We start from the raw sequence: 13,675 nt of genomic DNA, 5'->3' as shown, positions 1-13,675 counted from the left end.
GGGGTCGGGGGTAAGTGTGGTGAAGGGGGGTTGTGGATGAAGCTGTGTGGGGTCAGGGTGCGGGGTGGTGAAGGGGGGTTGTGGATGAAGCTGTGTGGGGTCGGGGGTCAGGGTGGTGAAGGGGGGTTGTGGATGAAGCTGTTTGGGGTCAGGGGTCGGATGGTGAATGGGGGTGCTGGATGAAGCTGTGTGGGTGGGGGTCAGTGTGGTGAAGGGGGTTGCGGATGAAGCTGTGTGGGGTCGGGGGTCGGGGTGGTGAAGGGGGTTGTGGATGAAGCTGTATGGGGTCGGGGGTAAGTGTGGTGAAGGGGGGTTGTGGATGAAGCTGTGTGGGGTCGGGGGTCGGGTTGGTGAAGGACAGCCTGTAGATGAAGCTGTGTGGGGTCGGGGGTCAGGGTGGTGAAGGGGGGTTGTGGATGAAGCTGTGTGGGGTCGGGGGTCGGGGTGGTGAAGGGGGTTGTGGATGAAGCTGTGTGGGGTCGGGGGTAAGTGTGGTGAAGGGGGATTGTGGATGCAGCTGTGTGGGGTCGGGGGTTGGGTTGGTGAAGGACAGCCTGTAGATGAAGCTGTGTGGGGTCGGGGGTCAGGGTGGTGAAGGGGGTTGTGGATGAAGCTGTGTGGGGTTGGGGGTCAGGATGGTGAAGGGTGGAAGTGGATGAAGCTGTGTGGGGTCGGGGGTCACGGTGGTGAACCTCGGGGCCTCACGGTAGCATGGTGGTTAGCATCAATGCTTCACAGCTCCAGGGTCCCAGGTTCGATTCCCGGCTGGGTCACTGTCTGTGTGGAGTCTGCACGTCCTCCCCGTGTGTGCGTGGGTTTCCTCCGGGTGCTCCGGTTTCCTCCCACAGTCCAAAGATGTGCGGGTTAGGTGGATTGGCCATGCTAAAATTGCCCGTAGTGTAAGGTTAATGGGGGGATTGTTGGGATACGGGTTACGTGGGTTTAAGCGGGGTGATCATTGCTCGGCACAACATCGAGGGCCGAAGGGCCTGTTCTGTGCTGTACTGTTCTATGTTCTATGTTCTATGTGTGGGGTTGGGGATCAGGATGGTGAAGGGGGTTGTGGATGAAGCTGTGTGGGGTTGGGGGTCAGGGTGGTGAAGGGGGGTTGTGGATGAAGCTGTGTGGGGTCAGAGGGCAGGATGGTGAAGGGGGGTTGTGGATGAAGCTGTGTGGGGTCGGGGGTCAGGATGGTGAAGGGGGTTGTGGATGAAGCTGTGTGGGGTCGGGGGTCAGGGTGGTGAAGGGGGTTGTGGATGAAGCTGTGTGGGGTTGGGGGTCAGGGTGGTGAAGGGGGTTGTGGATGAAGCTGTGTGGGGTCGGGGGTCAGGGTGGTGAAGGGGGTTGTGGATAAAGCTGTGTGGGGTCGGGGGTCAGGATGGTGAAGGGGGGTTGTGGATGAAGCTGTGTGGGGTTGGGGGTCAGGATGGTGAAGGGGGGTTGTGGATGAAGATGTGTGGGGTCGGGGGTCAGGATGGTGAGGTGTGTCAGTTGCAGAATGCCACTTTATGAAGTTACATGTCGACCCTGCTGTTTTGAACTTCGGCAGAGTGCAGTGATTGCTTGGTGTCTTCCCACAGGCAGACTGTGGACAGCTGATGCTTGAGGGTTACCACCAGCGAATTCCGTTTGCTCTTTCTCTTTATCTCACACTCAAAGTCCCTGTGAGGCATCTCCCAGGATTTCCTGCTCAATATGGGCCCCAGGCGCTCGGTACATCCTGTTGTGCTGCCCTCTGAGAGCTGCTGCCCACTGGTCTGTCCTCGGTTGCCCAGGTGGATGATTGCTGTTCTCCCACTCACTCCTTTCAGCACTGATGGTCTGTGCGATTTTACCGACAGTGTCTGCAGTTTCTTACTCTTTGCTGCATTATTGCTGCTTTTTAGCGTTGATAAGTGGGGCTCTGGAGGAGATGGGATTTTGGAGAATCCCTCCTGAATATTGGTCACATCTCTGTCAAAGGAAGACATTTTCTTTGTGATTATACCACAATAAAATCAGCCTGTGCTTTGTGTTCAGAGTCAGTAAAACACCAGGGGAAACGTTTAAAATGTGAATTGCTAAACCTCCGTATGGATTTGGAGATTGTGATTAATAATAAATATACTATTTCCTTGGCTAGTTGCAGACCCTGCTGAACTGAGGGATGTCCCTCCCCGAGGTCTCTGGCTCTCTCCTCCAGCCAACTCGGTGTTTCTCAGGTCAAGCTTTCTGGGACTGGGCTGCCTTTCAAGAGGTGTGAGGATGAAGCCTCTCCAATGGAAAAACTGCCTGCCTCTTCTCCCAGACGGTGTCTAGAATGGATACAGACAGCAGACCGGGAATTGATCCCAGATTAGCAGAGGGTGGGAATCATGTGTATGGGCTTCAGTCGGATGTGGCCTGTGTGATTTCCCCAGGCAGCAGTGCTGGCCCTCGATAGGAGATTTCGCCGTGTACCGCTCCCCTGCTTTTCCCCATGGCCTTACTAATTCCACTTGGCAGATAATCATACATTTCCCTTTGGATGGCAGCACGGTGGCGCAGTGGGTTCGCCCTGCTGTCTCACGGCGCCGAGGTCCCAGGTTCGATCCCGTCACTGTCCGTGTGGAGTTTGCACATTCTCTCCGTGTTTGTGTGGGTCTTGCCCCCACAACCCCAAAAAATGTACAGGCTGTCTTGTTATGCTCTTGGCATAGCACCAGCTGCTTCCTTGATGTTCACTCTGACAAAGGAAGGTTCAGACGTGGAGATAACTTCAACACGTTTATTGAACTATTTACAATTCTCCTACTCAGGTTCGCCACTACGGTTAATGCTTCTGTAGCTACTCAGACTGACTAACCAGTCTGCTACAATCCACGTGGTGGGTGTGATGTTGAATCAACCCTGTGTCTGTACTCACTGAGTGTTTCCACTGGAAAGAGGAAGATCATATGTGTTGTGTCCTTTATATATGGGTTGGTGTAATGCCCCCCTGTGGTAGTGTCACCCCTGTGTGTATCGTGAACGCCCATTGGTCGTGTCCTATCTTACTGACCTAATGGTTGAGCGTCTGTGTGTCATGTCTCTGGTGCTCCCTCTAGTGTCTTGCTAGTCTATGTGTACATACATTAACCCCTTGTGTATCTACAGTGATGCATATCACCACATAGGCTAGGTGAACTGGACACACTAAATTGCCCCTTAATTGGAAAAAATGAATTGGGTACTCTAAATTTTAAAAAAGATTATACATTTCCGTTTTGACTGTCTCCACCACACTCTCGGTATTGACCCTGTCTCCACCACACTCTCAGCATTGACCCCGTCTCCACCACACTCTCGGCATTGACCCTGTCTCCACCACACTCTCAGCACCGACCCCGTCTCCACCACACTCTCAGCATTGACCCTGTCTCCACCACACTCTCAGCATTGACCCCGTCTCCACCACACTCTCAGCATTGACCCTGTCCCCACCGCACTCTCAGCATCGACCCTGTCTCCACCACACTCTCAGCATTGACCCTGTCTCCACCACACTCTCAGCATTGACCCTGTCTCCACCACACTCTCAGCATTGACCCCGTCTCCACCACACTCTCAGCATTGACCCCGTCTCCACCACACACTAAGCATTGACCCCGTCTCCACCACTCTCAGCATTGACCCTGTCTCCACCACACTCTCAGCATTGACCCTGTCTCCACCACACTCTCAGCATTGACCCTGTCCCCACCACACTCTCAGCATTGACCCTGTCTCCAACACACTCTCAGCATTGACCCTGTCTCCACCACACTCTCAGCATTGACCCTGTCTCCACCACTTTCTCAGCATTGACCCTGTCCCCACCGCACTCTCAGCATCGACCCTGTCTCCACCACACTCTCAGCATTGACCCTGTCCCCACCACACTCTCAGCATTGACCCTGTCTCCACCACACTCTCAGCATTGACCCTGTCTCCACCACACTCTCAGCATTGACCCTGTCTCCACCACACTCTCAGCATTGACCCTGTCTCCACCACTTTCTCAGCATTGACCCTGTCCCCACCGCACTCTCAGCATCGACCCTGTCTCCACCACACTCTCAGCATTGACCCTGTCTCCACCACACTCTCAGCATTGACCCTGTCTCCACCACACTCTCAGCATTGACCCTGTCTCCACCACACTCTCAGCATTGACCCTGTCTCCACCACACACTCAGCATTGACCCTGTCTCCACCACACTCTCAGCATTGACCCTGTCCCCACCACACTCTCAGCATTGACCCCGTCTCTACCACACTCTCAGCATTGACCCCGTCTCCACCACACCCTCAGCATTGACCCTGTCTACACCACACTCTCAGCATTAACCCTGTCTCCACCACACACTCAGCATTGACCCTGTCTCCACCACACTCTCAGCATTGACCCTGTCTCCACCAAACTCTCAGCATTGACCCCGTCTCCACCACACTCTCAGTATTGACCCTGTCTCCACCACACTCTCAGCATTGACCCTGTCTCCACCATACTCAGCATTGACCCTGTCCCCACCACACTCTCAGCATTGACCCTGTCTCCACCACACTCTCAGCATTGACCCTGTCTCCACCACACTCTCAGCATTGACCCTGTCTCCACCACACTCAGCATTGACCCTGTCCCCACCACACTCTCAGCATTGACCCCGTCGCCACCACACTCTCAGCATTGACCCCGTCTCCACCACACTCTCAGCATTGACCCTGTCTCCACCACACTCTCAGCATTGACCCCGTCTCCACCGCACTCTCAGTATTGACCCTGTCTCCACCACACTCTCAGCATTGACCCTGTCTCCACCACACTCTCAGCATTGACCCTGTCTCCACCACACTCTCAGTATTGACCCTGTCTCCCCCACACTCTCAGCATTGACCCCGTCTCCACCACACTCTCAGCATTGACCCTGTCTCCACCACACTCTCAGCATTGACCCTGTCTCCACCACACTCTCAGCATTGACCCCGTCTCCACCACACTCTCAGCATTGACCCTGTCTCCACCACACTCTCAGCATTGACACTGTCTCCACCACACTCTCAGCATTGACCCTGTCCCCAGCACACTCTCAGCATTGACCCTGTCTCCACCACACTCTCAGCATTGACCCTGTCTCCACCACACTCTCAGCATTGACCCTGTCCCCACCACACTCTCAGCATTGACCCCGTCTCCACCACACTCTCAGCATTGACCCTGTCCCCACCACACTCAGCATTGACACTGTCTCCACCACACTCTCAGCACTGACCCTGTCTCCACCACACTCTCAGCATTGACCCCGTCTCCACCACACTCTCAGTATTGACCCCCGTCTCCACCACACTCTCAGCACTGACCCTGTCTCCACCACACTCTCAGCATTGACCCTGTCTCCACCACACTCTCAGCATTGACCCTGTCTCCACCACATTGAGCATTGACCCCGTCCCCACCGCACTCTCAGCATTGACACTGTCTCCACCAACTCTCTGCATTGACCCTGTCTCCACCACACTCTCAGCATTGACCCTGTCTCCACCACACTCTCAGCATTGACCCTGTCTCCACCACACTCTCAGCATTGACCCTGTCTCCACCACACTCTCAGCATTGACCCTGTCTCCACCACACTCTCAGCATTGACCCTGTCTCCACCACACTCTCAGCATTGACCCTGTCTCCACCACACTCTCAGCATTGACCCCGTCTCCACCACACTCTCAGCATTGACCCTGTCTCCACCGCACTCTCAGCATTGACCCCGTCTCCACCACACTCTCAGCATTGACCCCGTCTCCACCACACTCTCAGCATTGACCCTGTCTCCACCACACTCTCAGCATTGACCCTGTCTCCACCACACTCTCAGCATTGACCCTGTCCCCACCACACACTCGGCATTGACCCTGTCTCCACCACACTCTCAGTATTGACCCTGTCTCCACCACACTCTCGGCATTGACCCTGTCTCCACCACACACTCAGCATTGAACCTGTCCCCACCACACTCTCAGCATTGACACTGTCTCCACCACACACTCAGCATTGACCCTGTCTCCACCACACTCTCAGCATTGACCCCGTCTCCACCACACTCTCAGCATTGACACTGTCTCCACCAAACACTCAGCATTGACCCTGTCTCCACCACACTCTCAGTATTGACACTGTCTCCACCACACTCTCAGCATTGACCCCGTCTCCACCACACTCTCAGCATTGACCCTGTCTCCACCACACTCTCAGTATTGACCCTGTCTCCACCAATCTCTCAGCATTGACCCCGTCTCCACCACACTCTCAGCATTGACCCCGTCTCCACCACACTCTCAGCATTGACCCTGTCTCCACCACACTCTCAGCATTGACCCCGTCTCCACCACACACTCAGCATTGACCCTGTCTCCACCACACTCTCAGCATTGACCCTGTCTCCACCACACTCTCAGCATTGACCCCGTCTCCACCACACACTCAGCATTGACCCTGTCTCCACCACACTCTCAGCATTGACCCCGTCTCCACCACACTCTCAGCATTGACCCAGTCTCCACCACACTCTCAGCATTGACCCTGTCTCCACCACACTCTCAGCATTGACCCTGTCGCCACCACACTCACAGCATTGACCCTGTCTCCACCACACACTCAGCATTGACCCTGTCGCCACCACACTCACAGCATTGACCCTGTCTCCACCACACACTCAGCATTGACCCTGTCCCCACCACACTCTCAGCATTGACCCTGTCTCCACCACACTCTCAGCATTGACCCCGTCTCCACCACACTCTCAATATTGACCCTGTCTCCACCACACTCTCAGCAATGACCCTGTCTCCACCATACTCAGCATTGACCCTGTCCCCACCACACTCTCAGCATTGACCCTGTCTCCACCACACTCTCAGCATTGACCCTGTCTCCACCACACTCTCAGCATTGACCCTGTCTCCACCACACTCAGCATTGACCCTGTCCCCACCACACTCTCAGCATTGACCCCGTCGCCACCACACTCTCAGCATTGACCCCGTCTCCACCACACTCTCAGCATTGACCCTGTCTCCACCACACTCTCAGCATTGACCCCGTCTCCACCGCACTCTCAGTATTGACCCTGTCTCCACCACACTCTCAGCATTGACCCTGTCTCCACCACACTCTCAGCATTGACCCTGTCTCCACCACACTCTCAGTATTGACCCTGTCTCCACCACACTCTCAGCATTGACCCCGTCTCCACCACACTCTCAGCATTGACCCTGTCTCCACCACACTCTCAGCATTGACCCTGTCTCCACCACACTCTCAGCATTGACCCCGTCTCCACCACACTCTCAGCATTGACCCTGTCTCCACCACACTCTCAGCATTGACACTGTCTCCACCACACGCTCAGCATTGACCCTGTCTCCACCACACTCTCAGCATTGACCCTGTCCCCACCACACTCTCAGCATTGACCCCGTCTCCACCACACTCTCAGCATTGACCCTGTCCCCACCACACTCAGCATTGACACTGTCTCCACCACACTCTCAGCACTGACCCTGTCTCCACCACACTCTCAGCATTGACCCTGTCTCCACCACACTCTCAGCACTGACCCTGTCTCCACCACACTCTCAGCATTGACCCTGTCTCCACCACACTCTCAGCATTGACCCTGTCTCCACCACATTCTGAGCATTGACCCCGTCCCCACCGCACTCTCAGCATTGACACTGTCTCCACCAACTCTCTGCATTGACCCTGTCTCCACCACACTCTCAGCATTGACCCTGTCTCCACCACACTCTCAGCATTGACCCTGTCTCCACCACACTCTCAGCATTGACCCCGTCTCCACCACACTCTCAGCATTGACCCTGTCTCCACCGCACTCTCAGCATTGACCCCGTCTCCACCACACTCTCAGCATTGACCCCGTCTCCACCACACTCTCAGCATTGACCCTGTCTCCACCACACTCTCAGCATTGACCCTGTCTCCACCACACTCTCAGCATTGACCCTGTCCCCACCACACACTCGGCATTGACCCTGTCTCCACCACACTCTCAGTATTGACCCTGTCTCCACCACACTCTCGGCATTGACCCTGTCTCCACCACACACTCAGCATTGACCCTGTCTCCACCACACTCTCAGTATTGACCCTGTCTCCACCAATCTCTCAGCATTGACCCCGTCTCCACCACACTCTCAGCATTGACCCCGTCTCCACCACACTCTCAGCATTGACCCTGTCTCCACCACACTCTCAGCATTGACCCCGTCTCCACCACACACTCAGCATTGACCCTGTCTCCACCACACTCTCAGCATTGACCCTGTCGCCACCACACTCACAGCATTGACCCTGTCTCCACCACACACTCAGCATTGACCCTGTCGCCACCACACTCACAGCATTGACCCTGTCTCCACCACACACTCAGCATTGACCCTGTCCCCACCACACTCTCAGCATTGACCCTGTCTCCACCACACCCTCAGCATTGACCCTGTCTCCACCACACTCTCAGCATTGACCCTGTCGCCACCACACTCCCAGGCATTCCATTCCCCATCCTGATCACTTTCTGTCTGAACATTTCATTCGCCTCATTCCATCATTTCTTCTTTTTGCAATTGTTTTCTTCCTATTTCCTCTTGTTCAATATCATGTTTGGACCTTCAATAAAAGTATAGCTTGGAGCCGTGACTGGCGAAGGGTCACTGATATATGAAGTCATTGTGGATAAGTGGCTGATGGATTTCCTATGGGAAAGTATTAGTGGATCTACTTTCAACGCAACCAATGCTGATGTGAGTTTTCCTTGAACACGGGGAAGTGTGGAAGAGCAGAGAGATTTTTGGTTCCAAGTAAAACTACTTTTAGTTTAAGGATAAAAACATCAAATCAATGGCAAGCGGAATGTCATCCTTTATCCCAAGAGCTTGCAGTTATGTTCCAGCTGTTTTGGTCCACATCTGGGGGTGGCACAAAGAACAAAGAAAATTACAGCACAGGAACAGGCCCTTTGGCCCTCCCAGCCTGCGCTGATCCAGATCCTTTATCTAAACCTGTCTCCTATTTTCCAAGGTCTACTTCCCTCTGTTCCCACCCATTCATATACCTGTCTAGATGCTTCTTAAATGATGCTATTGTGCCCGCCTCTACCACCTCCGCTGGTAAAGTGTTCCAGGCACCCACCACCCTCTGCGTAAAAAACTTTCCACGCACATCTCCCTTAAACTTTCCCCCTCTCACCTTGAAATCGTGACCCCTTGTAACTGACACCCCCACTCTTGGGAAAAGCTTGTTGCCATCCACCCTGTCCATACCTCTCATAATTTTGTAGACCTCAATCAGGTCCCCCCTCAACCTCCGTCTTTCCAACGAAAACAATCCTAATCTACTCAACCTTTCTTCATAGCTAGCACCCTCCATACCTCTGGTGAACCTCCTCTGCACCCTCTCCAAGGCATCCACATCCTTCTGGTAATGTGGCGACCAGAACTGCACGCAGTATTCCAAATGTGGCCGAACCAAAGTCCTATACAACTGTAACATGACCTGCCAACTCTTGTACTCAATACCCCGTCTGATGAAGGCAAGCATGCTGTATGTCTTCTTGACCACTCTATCAACCTGCGTTGCCACCTTCAGGGTACAATGGACCTGAACTCCCAGATCTCTCAGCACATCAATTTTCCCCAAGACCCTTCCATTGACCTTATAGTCCGCTCTTGAATTTGATCTTCCAAAATGCATCACCTCGCATTTGCCTGGATTGAACTCCATCTGCCATTTCTCTGCCCAACTCTCCAATCTATCTATATTTTGTTGTATTCTCTGACAGTCCTCCTCGCTATCTGCAACTCCACCAATCTTAGTATCATCTGCAAACTTGCTAATCACCACCTATACCTTCCTCCAGGTCATTTATGTAGATCACAAACAACAGGGGTCCGAGCACGGATCCCTGTGGAACACCACTATGAAATGAAATGAAAATGAAATGAAATGAAAATCGCTTATTGTCACGAGTAGACTTCAATGAAGTTACTGTGAAAAGCCCCTAGTCGCCACATTCCGGCGCCTGTCCTAGTCACCCTTCTCCATTTTGAGACACTCCCTTCCACCACTACTCTCTGTCTCCTGTTGCCCAGCCAGTTCTTTATCCATCTAGCTAGTACACCCTGAACCCCATACAACTTCACTTTTTCCATCAACCTGCCATGGGAAACCTTATCAAACGCCTTACTAAAGTCCATGTGTACGACATCTACAGCCCTTCCCTCATCAATTAACTTTGTCACTTCCTCAAAGAATTCTATTAGGTTTGTAAGACATGACCTTCCCTGCACAAAACCATGCTGCTTATCACTGATAAGTCTATTTTCTTCCAGATGTGAATAGATCCTATCCCTCAGTATCTTCTCCAACAGTTTGCCTACCACTGACGTCAAGCTCACAGGTCTATAATTCCCTGGATTATCCCTGCTACCCTTCTTAAACAAAGGGACAACATTAGCAATTCTCCAGTCCTCCGGGACCTCACCCGTGTTCAAGGATGCTGCAAAGATATCTGTTAAGGCCCCAGCTATTTCGACCCTCGCTTCCCTCAGTAACCTGGGATAGATCCCATCCGGTCCTGGGGACTTGTCCACCTTAATGTCTTTTAGAATACCCAAAACTTCCCCCTTCCGTATGACAACTTGACCGAGAGTATTTAAACATCTATCCCTCGCCTCAACATCTATCTTGTCCCTCTCCTTTGTGAATACCGATGCAAAGTACTCATTAAGAATCTCACCCATTTCCTTTGAGTCCACGCATAAATTCCCTCTTTTGTCTTTAAGTGGGTCAATCCTTTCTCTAGTTACTCTCTTGCTCCTTACATATGAATAAAATAGAACATAGAACAGTACAGCACAGAACAGGCCCTTCGGCCCTCGATGTTGTGCCGAGCAATGATCACCCTACTCAAACCCATGTATCCACCCTATACCCGTAACCCAACAACTCCCCCCCCTTAACCTTACTATTAGGACACTACGGGCAATTTAGCATGGCCAATCCACCTAACCCGCACATCTTTGGACTGTGGGAGGAAACCGGAGCACCCGGAGGAAACCCACGCACACACGGGAAGGACGTGCAGACTCCACACAGACAGTGACCCAGCCGGGAATCGAACCTGGGACCCTGGAGCTGTGAAGCATTTATGCTAACCACCATGATACCGTGCTGCCCCAAATGCTTTGGGATTTTCCTTAACCCTGTGCCACGGTGACACAGTGGTTAGCACTGCTGCCTCACAGTGCTGAGTGTGGTGTTTCTTGTGTTACTTATTTCAGGATGGTTGGCATGGTATTCATAAAGACCACAAAATAGCTTTAACTGAAACAAAGGTATGATTTTATTTACACTACTAACTTGGATTCGACACGTAGTCCTTAAGAATACACAATTGATCAATAATATCTAACTACTCTCATCCGCTGTTAATCTCTACAGGTTTAAACTATAATCTAACCTTTGTAGCACTATTTCCTCTTCTGACCTTCACTAGCTAAATCCTGCATACACTCCTCCCCTAAGGTGCAGCATCGCTGCCTTATATAGTTGTAACTGTAGCACCCTCTAGTGGCTACTCTTGACACTACATTAACCCCTGCAATGCTGATAGTTATGATAATAACGCACTGAGGACCTGGGTTCGATCCTGGCCCTGGGTCACTGTCTGTGTGGAGTTTTCACATTCTCCCCGTGTCTGCGTGGGTCTCACCCCACATCCCAATAATGTGCAGGGTAGGTGGATTGGCCGGGGTAAATTGCCCCTTAATTGGAAAAAATAATTTTTTTTAAAGAAAAAAAATTATTAAAAACAAAAGATTCACAACTGGAATAGTGGATTCTGCATCTCAGGAACAATTTGAAGGGGGTGCATCACAGATTGACCGGAATAATGGCAGTGTTAACATCTGGGGTCATGTTGCTTGAAGGTGTTTGGTTTGTAGTTCCCCCAAGTGTATAAAATTGATGAGTGATCTAACCAAATTATGGTTTCAGCACTGGATAGGGTGGAAGAGCTGAAATTCACAATAAGGAGTAGAACTATACATTTGAGTGGGGCTATTCGAGGGGGGTGTCCAGGGCGCCAGTAAGACTACATGTGGATCATTGTATACAGTACTGGTCTCCTTATTAAAGGAAATATATAATTGCCATGATCTTATTGAATGGTGTAGAGACCCTCTCCTGCTCCTAATTCATGCAAAGGCTGTGGGTCAATTGAAAATTTCAAACCCCACATTGACAGCTTTTTGTTGGATAAGGATATTCAGGCTGACGGATCCAAGCAGGATAGAATGAGTTACCATATGGACCGACTGTGATCAAATTGAATAGTGGAACAGGCTCAAGTGGCTGAATGACCTCCTCCTGTTCCCATCCGGTTCAATCTAACCCTGTGCATCTTGGCATCATCCTCGCCTGCTTTTGGATCCAGAAGCCTTTGCCAGAATGAGGGGCTCAAATGTTTGGTGATTGCCTGGGCTTGTCTCAGGAACAGGGCTGGGTAAGCCATGTCCCCCCAGGTTTCCCTCCTGCAGACGCCAGCTGACAGTACGGGAGCTTCATTCTCTTCCAAGATCAACATGACAACTTCACAAAACCACTTACCCCTTCTGCTCCAACACAGTGTCCATGCTGACCAGAGAGGATGTCGCCATGGTGAGCAGGTCAACAGGCTTGTGCTTTCTTCGACTAGCATCCTGTAAGCTGGTCCTGCTGCTACTGTGGGCCTGCTCTGGCCTGCCGAGTGATTTGCTTCCGTCGGATAACGCTGGGAGATTTGTTCTGTACATAGAGGATAAGCAGGTTTGTTCAAAGAAAACACAGGAACTGAGGAGAATGTTGAGATCCTCAAGTCCTGACTCCCACAACTCACTCAGGAACACAATATCTGGACCCCAAACTCACTCAGGAAAACAATATCTGGACCCCAAACTCACTCAGGAACGCGATATCCAGACCCCAAACTCACTCAGGAACACGATATCCAGACCCAAACTCACTCAGGAATACGACATCCGGACCCCAAACTCACTCAGGAACACAATATCCAGACCCCAAACTCACTCAGGAACGCGATATCCAGACCCCAAACTCACTCAGGAACACGATATCCAGATCCAAACTCACTCAGGAACACAACATCCGGACCCAAACTCACTCAGGAACACGACATCCGGACCCCAAACTCGCTCAGGAACGCGATATCCAGACCCCAAACTCACTCAGGAACACGCCATCCGGACCCCAAACTCACTCAGGAACACAATATCCAGACCCAAACTCACTCAGGAACACGACATCTGGACCCCAAACTCACTCAGGAACACGATATCCAGACTCAAACTCACTCAGGAACACAACATCCGGACCCCAAACTCACTCAGGAACACGATATCCAGACTCAAACTCACTCAGGAACATGGGGCGGGATTTTCCGACCCCCCGCTGGCGTGAATCCCGAAGTCTCTGGCACCAGACATTCGGCGGGGCGGGAACCGCACTGTCGGCGGGCCCCCTCCTGGCAATTCTCCGGCCCGCGATGGGCTGAAGTCCCGCTGCTGTCATGCCGGTCCCTTCGGCGGAAATCAAACCACCTACCTTACCGGCGGGACCAGGCATGTG

The 13,675-nt window shown here is 52.2% G+C and overlaps 1 protein-coding gene across 1 annotated transcript in view; it reads right to left on the bottom strand.

Moving 5' to 3' along the window:
• Nucleotides 1–1,444: 1,444 nt before the first annotated feature.
• Nucleotides 1,445–13,675, bottom strand: part of LOC119970996 — a 56,452-nt gene continuing 44,221 nt past the window's right edge. The window contains exons 6-7 of the mRNA XM_038806120.1: nucleotides 12,659–12,835; nucleotides 1,445–1,953 (exon numbers count right to left, since the gene is read on the bottom strand). Of these exons, the coding sequence (XP_038662048.1) occupies nucleotides 1,515–1,953; nucleotides 12,659–12,835 (616 nt within the window). The 3' untranslated portion in view covers nucleotides 1,445–1,514. The remainder of the gene's footprint in view (nucleotides 1,954–12,658; nucleotides 12,836–13,675) is intronic.

The sequence above is a fragment of the Scyliorhinus canicula genome, chromosome 9, assembly GCF_902713615.1.
Source record: "Scyliorhinus canicula chromosome 9, sScyCan1.1, whole genome shotgun sequence".
Taxonomy (NCBI): domain Eukaryota; kingdom Metazoa; phylum Chordata; class Chondrichthyes; order Carcharhiniformes; family Scyliorhinidae; genus Scyliorhinus; species Scyliorhinus canicula.
The sequence above is the reverse complement of the archived record's forward strand: the minus strand, read 5'-3'. Positions and strand labels throughout refer to the sequence as shown.